Here is a 13,583-nt window from a genome sequence, read left to right as displayed (position 1 = left end):
ACACACACACACACACACACACACACACAGCAACAACAACTGCATCCAAGACAACAGACACACACAACCATGTCCCCACATGCCACCTCACAGATGCATGTAATGTGTACAAAGTGAATACACATTGCAATTGAGACTAATTGGATCAACAGCTATGTTGTGTGTCCTGTGCCTACAGTGAATAATGCAATAGACTGGAACCAAAACATTTAGCACTGAGTAAACAAAAACAAAAAAAGCATCATTGAGGCTCATAATGAACAAATTAGTAGAAAGGAAAACAAAGTTCTTCATGGCAGGCATCTTTTGATATACTGACTGAATTATTAGTGAAAATCAGTGATTTAATATTGCACTTCCATAAATTAGCAGGACTTAAAAGAGAGAAAATAGAATGGTCAAATTTATTGCAGCAGAGGCCAAGATATCCTGACTTTCATCCTTCACTCGCTCGTATGGGTCAAGCTCTAAAACACTGGAGCCACACTTCCCATAATAAAAATTGAAAGTGTCTTTTGTTAGACGCTCTCTACCTAGTCTTTCAAACTCAACACACAGTTTATATTGCATACTTTCTATAAAACAATAATTTGACATCTTGGGAACTTTTTTTTGCTTTCTGGTGGAGAGTTAAATGAAAAGATTGATGCCACTATCAGACATGAGAGCAGTATTAACCTTCTCATCTAACTCAGCCAGAAAGCGAATAAGCCTATTGCCCCCAAATGTCAAAAAACATTTGCTTTAAATATCCCAAAAGTTTACTAAACTGATCTCCGACTTGACAAAGCTCCTCCAGAGCCATAAAAGACATTACTCAACACTTTTCACAGGATGTGAAGCACTCCCCAATGACTACTAAATTGACTTTGATGTGTACAATGGGTGGGATGCCCCTCTGATAAGACTCTCTAGTATCAATAAATTATAGACAGGTGACATTGCAAACCAACTCCATATTTCAAAGGACTCTTCTCATACAACATGCAATCAATATACCACTGGTGTGCAGGTAACATGTAAGTCAAGGACTAACACAGATTGTTCACCAGTGTGCACCGGACCAGTACACAGTATATTGATCAGGAGAAACATACATATATACTATACAAGGCACCATACTGGATACTCACCACCACGTCTGCCCTGCTGCTGAGACCTTTTCCATAGTTGTCTGTGGCAATAACTTCAAAGCTGAAGTAGGACCTGCGCATATTTCGAAACATAATGGCCGACTTGATAATACCCGTGTAGGTCTCGATGACGAAGCTGTCCTGGCCCTCTGGTGTGGGCGGAATAATCAGGCGGTATGCCATCGCACTGTAATTCCCAGTGTCCTTATCAGTGGCCTGCAACACACATGTAGCACCCACTTACAAAGTTAGACTGGAAAAAACGATGTGTTATACTCAAATCAATAAGAATAAGCGAAAACAATGTGTTATGGAAAGAAAAGGACTAATTTGAGATTTCAATTCGGCTTGAGCCAGCATCCACCAATCATTGCTTTAGCTCTTGACCATGATGGTGGCTGTTTAGTTCCAAGCATATTGCAGTTCTGGGCACTTCCCGATCTGGGATATCACAGGACATATATATAGCCTTTGAGGATTGGAAACAGCTGCTGTGAGATCAGTGAAATGGGCCATACAAGCAATATGCTTAAAAGTCTGAACAGAAAACACTGCAGGGGGTTCTTGTGTGACTCCCCCTGTCCCAGTGAGCAAAAATTCGTCTAGAATACGTCTAAAAGACGCAATTTATGGACATCCAGAAGACGTCCTCTCGGGAGCCAGAATGACAGTTTTTTATACGTCTTTTCTGGACGTTGTATAGACGTCAATAAAAGATGTGTTAAAGACGTGATTTATGGACATCCAGAAGACTTCCTCTGGGAAGCCAAAATGAAAGTTTTGTATACGTCTTTTTTGGACATTGTATAGACGTTAATTAAAGATGTGTTAAAGACGTAATTGTTAGACATCTATAAGACGTTCTCACAGGAGCCAGAATTAAAGTTTTTTATACGTCTTTTCTGGACGGTGTATAGACGTCAATTAAAAATGTTTTAAAGCCATAATTGTTGGACCAGTGTGCATTTTTTTCTGGACGTTGTATAGACGTCACCCAAAAGATGTCCCAAAGGCAGCCAGAATGAAAGTTGTTTTGAATGGCTTTTTTGGACGTAGTATAAATGTCAATTAAAGACGTATATATAGCCTTTGAGGATTGGAAACAGCTGCTGTGAGATCAGTAAAATGGACCATACAAGCAATATGCTTAAAAGTCTGAACAGAAAACACTGCAGGGGGTTCTTGTGTGACTCCCCCTCTTGCTGTTATTTATCACACAATCATTTTCCAGACAACAGACCATCAGAGCTGTCTGGTTATAGAACTTTTTTCTTTTCTTCTTGAGGGCAGCATTGTTTTTAGTGCCATGATTTGTTGCCATGATGTTAAGTAATGTTATCTAATGATGTCAAAACCATTGATGGACAACCATTACTACAGCTGGCTGTAGTGGAAACCACTGACAGACAGTTATTTTTATTAACAATTAGTTGAACACAGCAAACTCAAACAAGAGGTGAAAGAGGGGAGCTTTAAGTAATGTCCCACTATTAGACATTGTCATTTGATACATTGCTATTGTGAAAACATAAATTATAGCTGCTTTAAATTTTGGGAAATCTATTACATTTTAGTTGACTTTAAAAAAGAAATACCATTTCTTAAATCAAAACAAGAAAATGATTGGGGTAAAACCATTTAATCCTCAAAAACATAATTTATGAGGATCATAATCTGTCAAATTGCTCTGTGTCATTGTTGCAAAACCACAGAATTCTCCCATCAACCTCGGAGGCACACATTCTGACTGGCTGCTGAGCTCACACAGGCATCAATTTTCGGAATTCTTGTCTGTAGCAATTGACACTGATAAATAGGAGCAATCTCTTTTTTTTCTCCAGTTATTGGAAGAGATAGGAAAGGGGGGAGCAAGGTCCCAATGAAAGGGCTGCATACATCAGCAGAGAGATATCCTCATTGGGTAAATTTACCAAATATATGTACCAGCATCATTTATGTAGGGCACACCTTTTAAACATTGTTGTGGACTATGGAGTGGGCATAAAACATCAAGGGGAAAACATATGGATCTCAATGGTTTACATTAAAAATGGAAAGCTAATGACATCTGCTAGTTGTTCAAAAAGCTTTTATCACTGTGTTTAAAAAAAACGGTCAAAGAGAGCACAAGGAAAAAGTGACAGCTACCCATGAATCCAATTACTTACTGATGAATAAAAACAGGGTCAAGTTAGTGTCACAAGGAGCAGGGAGTAATCACGCAATCAGACCTTTTTTTCTCAACAGTACACTTTTACCTTGTTAATGAAATATTTTCCACTTAATCTTTCCAAACCATTTAAATTAGACTTTAGCAGCTAGTGTCACAGTATGTCAAATGTTGACGATATTACTCATGATTAGCTCCAGAGAAAGGGGTGCTCAGCTTCATTACTAATGAAGTCAAGTACAAACGCTTCACTCTAGCCATACTCCAAAGAAGGCTCAGCTCCGGGGAAATTATAGATAGCACTTGACCCAAAATTCTACACTTGGGTGTCTATTCCAAGTAAAAGGAAAGAGAGGAAAGGGATTCTGAACTGGTTGAGTGGTTGAAGCCGCTGCACAGTGTTGATGTCGATGTTGATCTAGTCAGTGGTATCAGAACATAAGCCTACACAAAATGGGTTTTTACATATTAAGAGGTCTAGGACAATGACCATGGTTAATCAGACATGTTCAAATCATCTTCATCATTCATGATTCCAAAAAAGATGATTTTGCTCTGCATTCCTTATCAAAAAGCTGCAATGACCCTCCTCTCTCTCTCCAGTTGCCCATGACAATATGGGATCATGAATGAGACAGTAAAGTCAACAACTTCACACACTTAACTCACAACCATCTGAATTAGCTAGAATAAAAAAATAAATTTTATATATATACATACATACATACATACATACATAATTGTCTTATAACGTAGTGATGTAATGAGCTATTGAGTTTATGTTCAAATAATACTAAACTTTTTGAAATTTTCTGCAGGTGTAAATGTGTTTAGATGATTAGGTCTCTCCCATAATGCCTACATCTCTTAACATGCGCTAACCCCATGTTTGTCAAATGCAGCAAAGAATGATTCACATGGCTTTACCAAGTCCTTGAGGAATGTTTCTGTGTCCTATGAGTTTTTTTTTTTTTTTTTTTTTTTTTTTAAGGATAAGCTCATTTCCTGCAGAAAAAAAACAACCCCAGAGTTTTATTTGAGGCCATTAATAAAATAAATATAATCCCCAGCTTCCCCTGGTATTACCATCTTTTTGCTTTTAGACAGCAACATATTTCACACCTGCCGGAAGGTCTGAAATACCATTTATGAATCTCCCTACATGACCTTTGTACTCCTCAACTTGCCTGCTAGATATTACACGTTCTTCTGTTCTTAAACATTCTCCAGTGTCCATTATACTGAAAATAGCTCCCATGTTTCTGCCTAGGTGCCAGCTTATTTTAAACTGGCTACAGTTCCTCCCAATGAAGTTTCCTTTCACTGCGAACATATTTGAAAAGGTGTTAGTGAAACCCATAATACACTATAAATATATTGTTGGTCTGTGCTGTGTTGTGACCACAAATGAGTGACACACTCTAACATTACAAAATTATTTTTGAGCATTCTTACACAGCTTAAAAGTCTTATTTAACCTAATTTAACTTTAACCCAATAGGCAAATGACATAGAGTTTGCTTAAACTGCATCAAACAGATGAGTAATAAACACAGCCTTATATCCATTTATATATCTTCACTTGGGCAGATTTCTATCGTTAAGTTGCATAATACTCAAGCTAGAGGTTAGCTGTCCTACAAGACTGATATTAAAGTTTAGATAGCCATCAATTTACTTCAGCTGAATTGCAGCAAAATAGAAGTCCTGATTACGGGCACTGATAGCATCACATCAAAGATACAGCTCAACCTTGGTCAGGCTAAAGTTGTGTTGGATATAAAAAAAAAGAAGCTAAAAAACACCCACCTGCTGATGTACAGTATGTGTTGTGCGCTCTAGTGCCACCACCATTACTGTGGTGGCAAAGTCAAGCTGAAAGCATTTTCACTGACATTAAAGCAGAGATGTTTGGGTTAATCACAATGTAAATTGTTTGTGAAACAGGCTTTAAGGGCTGGACAGTTGGAGAATTCAGAGACTTTAGTATTCAAATCAACCTGACACAATAAAGGTGAGGGGATTTTAAAAGTGGGAGGAGGACATGTCTGCCCCATCCCTAGTGGAAATTACATTTCAGTATTTAAATACTGCATACTTCAATTACAAATGAGACACACTATGAAGAAAAACTAGAAAAATAATCCCAACAAATCTGTTGTCATTACATATTGTACATTCACACATACATGCATGACTGTGTGTCAGCTGTAGTGCTGGCATTCAAGGTAGGCATTAAAGACACTGGTTCATGAAGGATTTTGTACACAAACACAAGCCTAAGTACACACTCACCCACGCATACAGAAGAGAGACATACAGTAATACAGGTTGACAAAGTGAAACCTTGGCAGAGCAGGCTGATAAACAGACAGGATGTCCAGCCATGCCTCTGTGAACATACTGGGATTACACCGCTCAGCTCACTCCGATCCCACCTGCTTTTGGAGAAGGCAGTCAGGAGAGAGAAATTGAGGAAGAGATGTAGCAAGCGATAGGGGGAGGAGATGAAACTGTGTTGCAGAGAGCAGATCAGATAAATTCTCCCACCATGGCTGCAGGGTAAGTGTTGAAAAGGTGGGAGCAGAATCAGGCACAACCCGACAAAACGAAGACCAGAGCTGATGTTTTCTTACCACTATCTTGAGCACAGAGCTGAAGATCTTGCTGTCTTCCGTCACGCCACCTATGTAGAGCTTCCTGGAGAAGACGGGAGGGTGGTCATTCTCATCCAGCACCTCAATGAACACCTTGGCTGTGTTAGCTGCAAAAAGCAAATGACACCAGAATGCATTCAAATCCTGTGGAAGTCATTCACTTATAAATACAGATGTAGTATGTATATCTAGCATATTATAAGACCAATGACACTTCAGTTCATGACAAACAAAAAACAACTAACTCCAGTTTGTGTACTTCAATGTACTGTACCTATTCAATCATATAATAACGGTTTGCTGCACCCTCACAAAATAAGAATTGGGCCAGACAAGGCCAGAAAGTTTATATTGTAACGGCCACTAGCTGTTGAATAAACACATCTCTGAAGTCATCCGAACTGGCGTTGATCAAATTTTGCATAATTTAGCCTCAAAATTGTCACGTCAATATAATTTTTTCATGGTCATCAGCTGGTCCATAACTTCAAAAGAGAGCTTGAAATCATTTTTTCAGAATATGTTGCCAGTCAATCATCACTGAAAACATCACAGTATGTTTTCAAATAAGATCCCGCTGGCTAAATGTCACCAAGTTTAAATAAAGTCATACTTTTTTATCATCTGAGGATGGGTGGTTTGGGAAAATATTGGAATATTCACTGTAAACAGAAAAGCTTGGTTTCATTTTGACCAAAAGTGGACTGATTGAATTTAGGAAAATCCCTCTTTATTCAGTAGAAATTCTCAGCTGCACTGCAATGACTATTTGAAGGGGATTTGTGATTGCATGCTGGAAAGTGAAAAATGCTCCTAACTTTCTAATGAAGCAGTGTGAGGAGCTATTTTGTTGAAGCGGACAACTTTGAGTCAATAATGAGGAGGTTAATATTTTGATTACAGCGAATATTGGTAATCGAGAAAAACTGAGTCTGAAGTGTGTTGATGACTTCTCTCTCACTGTCCCCGATAAGTAGATCAGGAAAACAACTGAGCCAGTTTGCATTATGTTCACCAACCAATTACTGATAACCCTCACAATTTAAGTAAAATATGGCTCTGTGAAATAATAAAAATTATGATGAAATCTTGCCTTCTAAGCCATTATTTTTAAGTGAGGTCTACCTCGCATCATTTATTGTGACAAACAATAAAAGGCTCTGGAAGTTTAACAGGCAAGCAATTTGCACATTAATTGGAAATAATATTTTGAAGGGCAGCCAATAATCAAGCCGCAGAGGAGTTAGAGGAAAAACTGTGAGAAAGACATGGGGAAAGGAGGCAGACAATTTGGTATATTAATAATGAATTTGCTGGTTAATTGCCCTTTTTGTGAGGCTCGTAAAATATTCATACTGTCCCTTTAAAAGGAAAACACATATACTGAGTGTAAAAATGTGTCCCCCTAATCAGTCACAGTTACACCTATGCAATGAACAGCATAAATGTGTACAGCATAAAACATCTTACAACATTGCAGTTTTTGTAAAAAATATGCAGTGTCAAGGACCATTTTTCGTCTGGCGGCATGCAAAAATCGAAAGCCATGTGGCATTAAAGCTAAGAATGCACCAGGGGAATTGGACAAACAAAAACACAGCGCATCAAATTAAAGGCACAAAAGCTGGAGTGTGAGGCACAGAGGGAGGACTCCAGGGGATGGAAAAGAGATCGGCAGAGTTTCTCTGTCTTTCCTCTCTCTGTGGAAAGTGCATATTCCATCCTTGGAGTATCAGTATAAAACCACATGCATACAGGCCCCCTCCCTGATCTCCTAAGATGCATGACAGAAACCGGCCCATTAAGAGGAGAGTAAGCTTGAGTGTTCGCAAGAGTTCATTATTATTTTTTAGGGCTGTCAGCATTAGTGCGTTAATCGCGATGCGATTGAGGGCCGAGCATAATGCGTTAATTTTTTTTTAATCGTATTAATGCCGCCATTTATTAATTTATTTTCACTTCACTCGGCTTTGCGTCGTGCCTAACAGGCTACTATTTTGCTGTACTTCCTTGTAACACATCCTGCTGTTGCAGGAATAGCAACGCGGATTTCGGTGCCTCATTCTGGTGCCACTGATATGCCTGCACTTCTCTCTGATGCTCTGAAACAGATGTTACAGGCAACAGAAATATCGCTGCACGTGACGCTAGTTAACACTATACTCGACAGCAGCTAACGTTAGCCTACCGCTAGTTAGTAGCTGGATTAAACACAGTTACAATGCTGACAGCTAACGTTAAATGGTGTAAAGTGTGACTGTATTTCACTGTAGAGGATTCCGACACCGGGATGTAACAATCTGCAGCTGCTGTTGTCGGAAAAACACAGATGGTGCGTTCAATGAAACTGGTAATTTACAGCCTCGTGGTGCATTCAAAGTTGTTGTTAAATGCCCTTTTCCCATCTGGTGGTTGTTTTTGTCATTCAACAGCTATTTACTAGTGAAATAAGTTATTGTTATAGTGATTACATTATTATTAAACATTTCATTTTGACGATATGGCCATTCTTTAATGTCGCCAACTGTTTAGTACCCTTCTTTTTTCTTAACTTTCTTAAAAAGTATTGGTTCAGGCACCGGTACCGTTTTAAAAGTACCGCTTTAGCACCGGTATCCAAACCAAACAATACCCAACCCTAATATTGACTCTAGATTCAAATGTGTGACTAGATTAAATATATAATAAACAAATACAAATCTTAAAATCATAAAGTTCATAAAGTCATTTTCTTTGCATTCATTTGATTCCCAATCAAGATACACTGGTAAGAATTGCTTTCCATTGTTAAGAATTTTAATCATGTGATAAAACATGCGATTAATCGCGATTAACTATAGAAATTCAACGATTAATCGCGATTAAGAAAATGTAATTGTTTGACAGCCCTATTATTTTTACATGTGTGCATGTACATACTGTATGAAAATCCGGTTTGTACGCGTGTGTGCAAATGGGCCATGTGTGTACATATGCAGTGCAGTGGTCTTAACAGGAATAAGAGAAATCTATCTGACAAATCGGTCCAGTAATGCTCAGATAGTTTAAACTTAATAAAGAGAAGAAAGATATTCCCTGTCATGGAGTCCTGATCTGCAGTACAGTAATACAAGTGAGAAAATTGAGATAAGAAATGTTCTCTACACTCTGTCAGGGAAGCTCTTTCCCTCGTTAGAGTCTTCTACTTTACACCTATCACAGTGTATGTTTGCCTGAGTATTGTGTCCTTGTAACTGCCGTCATTAGTATGTGAGAGACAGACGGTGCTAGAAATTAAGAGGCAGGTGGAATAGGTCATTGATTATTCATTGGTAGCTCAAATGGATCAAGCGTGAGCTATGAACCCAGCTTGTTGTTAGCACCTCATCCATCATTTCACAAGACTTTTGTCAGTTAACTGACCACAAACAAGCCTAATGATGTTGCAGCTGAAGCATAGCCATCCAAGAGAGTGCAGTCTGAAGGTCTCAGTATGCTTCAAACAAAGTGCTTCTCAGATGATCAAACAGCGCCTCCAAATTCCTTTGTGACCGTGTGTATGTCTGACAATTTCTGTAACTTTCTGAAACAGAAAATCTGACAATCATGCCCACTTTACGCAGCAATTGGCCAGGTATGAGGAAAGGTAAGTTTTAACTTCTCGCTTGCTCTAGCAACATCATGAATGCCTTTTAGGAAAGAAAATATTCAACTCATCGTGCCCAGACTACAAAGACACGCAAAAGACATTGCATTCTTGGAGAGATGCCGGGGAGGCAGTGGGATGCAGCCAGAAAGAGGCTTTGACAGCAGGCTTTTAGCCCCGCCTCCGGCATGTTGTACGATCTAGCTTGTTTCAAGCACACTGAGGCCTTTGGAATGGAAACACACAGATTGCATTAACTGAGAATTTGCAATGATTAATGTTTTGTCACCCACCCTCGTTTTGGCTAAATTAAAACAAATGGGCTATTTCTGCTCGTTAGACCCTTGCAATATATTTGGAAATAACATTTTTAAGGATTTATGATATGCTGCTTTGAAGGTAGGGATTTTTTATTTTTAAGATTATTTTTAATAGTCACTATGACTGACAGATGAGACAAGGGCGTAAATCCCAGGGGGTCGGAGGGGTCAGGACCCCCCCATCTAAGGGTTGTCCCACCCCTAGAAAACCATGGTGTGTATTGTAAATAACATAAACATGACAAAAAAATGTGTAAGTAGTAAAACAATACAAACCCCAAAAAATGCTTTTTAAGTTTAGGAACATTTTGAGTTCCCCCTCCTTTGCCTCACAGTGGTTTGGTCCACTGCATGCTGTACCTTAGGAATCGGATCTGCACTAGACTCACAGTCACATCGGTAGTGACAGGAATGTAGTAAGTAGGCGGTTCAAGGCTATTTTATTCACATTAAACATCGGATGACGTTCTTTTCTCAAATGGAAATGATGCTGAGTAATTAATGAATTAGTCATGACAAAAAGTTTGCTATGTTAGTAATATAATGTAACGTTACCTAGCTTGTTTAATAGCTTGTTGGATAGAAATGCACCCACTACAACTAACGTTACCACGTTGATAAGCTTAACGTTATATGTGTGAATTGATATTAGGGTTATTATCATAGACTGTATATTGAAGATCTACAGTTGTGTTTTGTTCAATATGATGTTAAGTGGATGATCAGTGGGTTTGCTGCAGACAGTGTGGCTCATGTGGCTGTCAGGGTGAGCAGATGAGCTTTACTAGTGGCTCACTAATTAACATTATGATCAGCTAATTTAACAAGCGTACAAAAGTATTGTATTTCTTTTATATGGGGACACTTTTTCAAAATAAGTCATTATGTTTTAAGGTATTTTTGTGGCTTGATTGTAAACAACTTAAAATAAATACATGGTTTTTAAGAAGAATATTTTGGTCAATTTAGTCAGCTTTTTCATTGAATCAAGAGAAACACTGAAAAGAAGGATAATGGTACAGTCTCCATGCTACACTAATGATAGTATTAAGGCTTTCCTCTGTGTACACATGTCCTCTACAAGTATAATTGTGGCTGTATTATTTGTGTCCCCTTCAAAAATTGCTCTTCAGAAATGTTATGTTTATTGTCCCCCCCCTACTGTTGGATCAGATTTACGCCCATGAGATGAGAGTCCAATCTGTCAATGCATGTATTACATATTTCTACATGTTCATATTCAACTCGTCATATCAGTCTAGCAGTAGTCTATATCCACGTCGTTCCACTTCCGGAATTGCTCCGGTGCCACCAGAAATTCAGCCGGATGTCCCTCATTTCGGCCGGTTGTCCATTACCTCGCTTTCTTTGTGTTGGAATTTTAAACTCCGGCCGATTTATGAGAACTTTGGTTAACTGCTCCTGAGATCTCTGCAGGGTAAATCCAGACAGCTAGCTTGACTATCTGTCCAATCTGAGTCTTCTGTTGAACGACTAAAACAACTTTTGAACATACACATGTTCCACCAAAACAAGTTCCTTCCAGAGGCTATTTTGCAGCTGCACTGTGGCTCTGTCTGGCGCTTAGCGCCGCCCATGACAATTACGATTGGTTTAAAGAAATGCCAATAAACCATCCTGGAATGCTGTGTGGACTCGCCAGACACTCCTCCGCAGCGCTGTGGAGGAAGGTCTGGCCAAGCAAGACTAGTCTAGCAGTGACAGTTATACACAGAGCTCGTGCCCTGCGGGTGGAAGGGAGGGTGGTCAAATATTAACCATATTTTAAAAGCATTGAGTAATTCCACAAATTAATAAAAAATACCTGCTGGCACTGCAACATATATCAAATGATATGACATCTCATCTTAGCCTGAATGTATGAAGATGCCATAGTGGTCAGACAAACAAGCAGAGTAGAGAAAACCACCAAATTTAAAATCAGCTCTATGTTGAATGGAGTGTCACACTAAACAACCAATCACAGGCTGCAGCAAATCTGCCACCAATTATAAAAATGGATCAGTGCCGTGAAGAAAGGCAACAGTCCATAAAGCATAAAATCTGCAAAACCAAAACTGCAGCCTAACAGTGTAGGTATCACACATAGATGTAATGTGTAACAAGTGTATTATAATACTACTACTACTACTACTAATAATAATAATAATAATATACACACAATGAATAAATAATTCTAAATAAACGTGACATAACTACGGTAAACGTGAAAAAATAGGGTGTGATAGAATTTCGACAACTGTATTTAACCATAATCTGTCACAGTGAGGAATTATAATGATTAAATATAAATGCAACACCTGGAATCACATGAAACAGAATTCCATGCCTGCTTTTCTACAACACAACACAACACAACCTCCACCCATTAATTGGATGCTATGTCTTACTTTTAGAAGGCACACGCAGGTTGGACATGACAACCAACATAGAGTCCGCCTGGACCCGGAGGACATAGCTGGTCACATTTTCATAATCCAGAGGTTTAGCTGTGGAGATGACGCCTGTCCTGTTGTTCACCTGAAAATGACCTAAAAACAAACAAAATCAGAGCACATGAAGTGAGTGGAAATAAGAAAAAACTAAGACATAAGTAACAGATAGAATGGATGGAAGCACTGGTTAGTTGCATAGTTTTTCTACTACATAGTGTTCTGATCAGAGCTATTGCTTGGCTTTGTTTGCACTCTTGGCACTACACATGTAACTACTGAATGCATTTATACTCCTTCACAGGCTCTTTTCTCTTTGTGGCAAATTAGTCTTAAGTGTAGAACTCAATTGAGCCTTTTTAGAATCTTTACACAAAGAACCTGCAACAATATATATATAAAAATAACAAGCTATAGTGGCAGCACTGAAGAAAAAGAGCAGCTGTATCGGAATCACACAAAAACTGCATGCATTCTAATGGAGGCTGCATAAATGGTGGAGTTTAAAACATTTTTTTGTTAAATGACGTTGAAATGAATAATGTTTAATTGGAGCACTGATAAAGGAAATATGACTGTTTTTCCTCCTTTCTAACGCCCATGTGGCTATGTAAAAAGGCCATGCTTCAGAATGCTTTTGCTTTTCCTGAGAATATTACTTCAAGGGGCCTGGGGGTAGATTTATACCACTCTTATTATGTCTTGAGTCTGCGATTTCCAGGAGCATCTAAGGAAAAGTGACTCTAGCTCATGTTTTTCACATGACACAGACCACTACAGGAGCACTTGAGGTGCATGGTGGGAAGAGGTGACAGCTTCCTACTACTCCTTTGGCTCTCTCCAGCTCACAGGTAAGTCTCCTACTTTTGTCTTAAACAGCTAAGCTAACCTCACACCTGTCTGGTGTTCTCTCTCTCTCCCAGGGTGTAATTATGCTGTTCAGAATTTCAGTGAAAAGCAGTCTACAGCGGCTAGTATGCCAAAAGGTTACAGTTTACTTGAAGGTATCTACATAAGAGTGACGTGACACTGTCATGAACGTGTCATACCCATTATAAACAAGTCATACAGGGATCACTGGTGTGATTAAAACACTTTAAAACCAGTTAGGGTTTGGGTTCATGTGTCATGACAGTGTCATGGGTTCATGACAGTGTCATGTCACTCTTATGTAGATACCTTCAAGTAAAGTGTTACCTGCCAAAATTATCTACTTCTAGACAAA

At 38.8% G+C, this 13,583-nt stretch overlaps 1 protein-coding gene across 15 annotated transcripts in view; it reads right to left on the bottom strand.

Moving 5' to 3' along the window:
- LOC116055092 (protocadherin-15-like) overlaps nucleotides 1-13,583 on the bottom strand; it is a 245,948-nt gene that overhangs the window by 22,906 nt on the left and 209,459 nt on the right. For all 15 annotated transcript variants that reach the window (XM_035991961.1, XM_035991960.1, XM_035991958.1 and 12 more), the window contains 3 exons: nucleotides 12,317-12,457; nucleotides 5,940-6,067; nucleotides 1,134-1,349 (listed from right to left, as the gene is read on the bottom strand). In XM_035991961.1, coding sequence (XP_035847854.1) covers nucleotides 1,134-1,349; nucleotides 5,940-6,067; nucleotides 12,317-12,457 — 485 coding nt within the window. The remainder of the gene's footprint in view (nucleotides 1-1,133; nucleotides 1,350-5,939; nucleotides 6,068-12,316; nucleotides 12,458-13,583) is intronic.

The sequence above is a fragment of the Sander lucioperca genome, chromosome 15 (genome assembly GCF_008315115.2).
Source record: "Sander lucioperca isolate FBNREF2018 chromosome 15, SLUC_FBN_1.2, whole genome shotgun sequence".
In the NCBI taxonomy this organism is placed as follows: Eukaryota; Metazoa; Chordata; class Actinopteri; order Perciformes; family Percidae; genus Sander; species Sander lucioperca.
The sequence above is the reverse complement of the archived record's forward strand: the minus strand, read 5'-3'. Positions and strand labels throughout refer to the sequence as shown.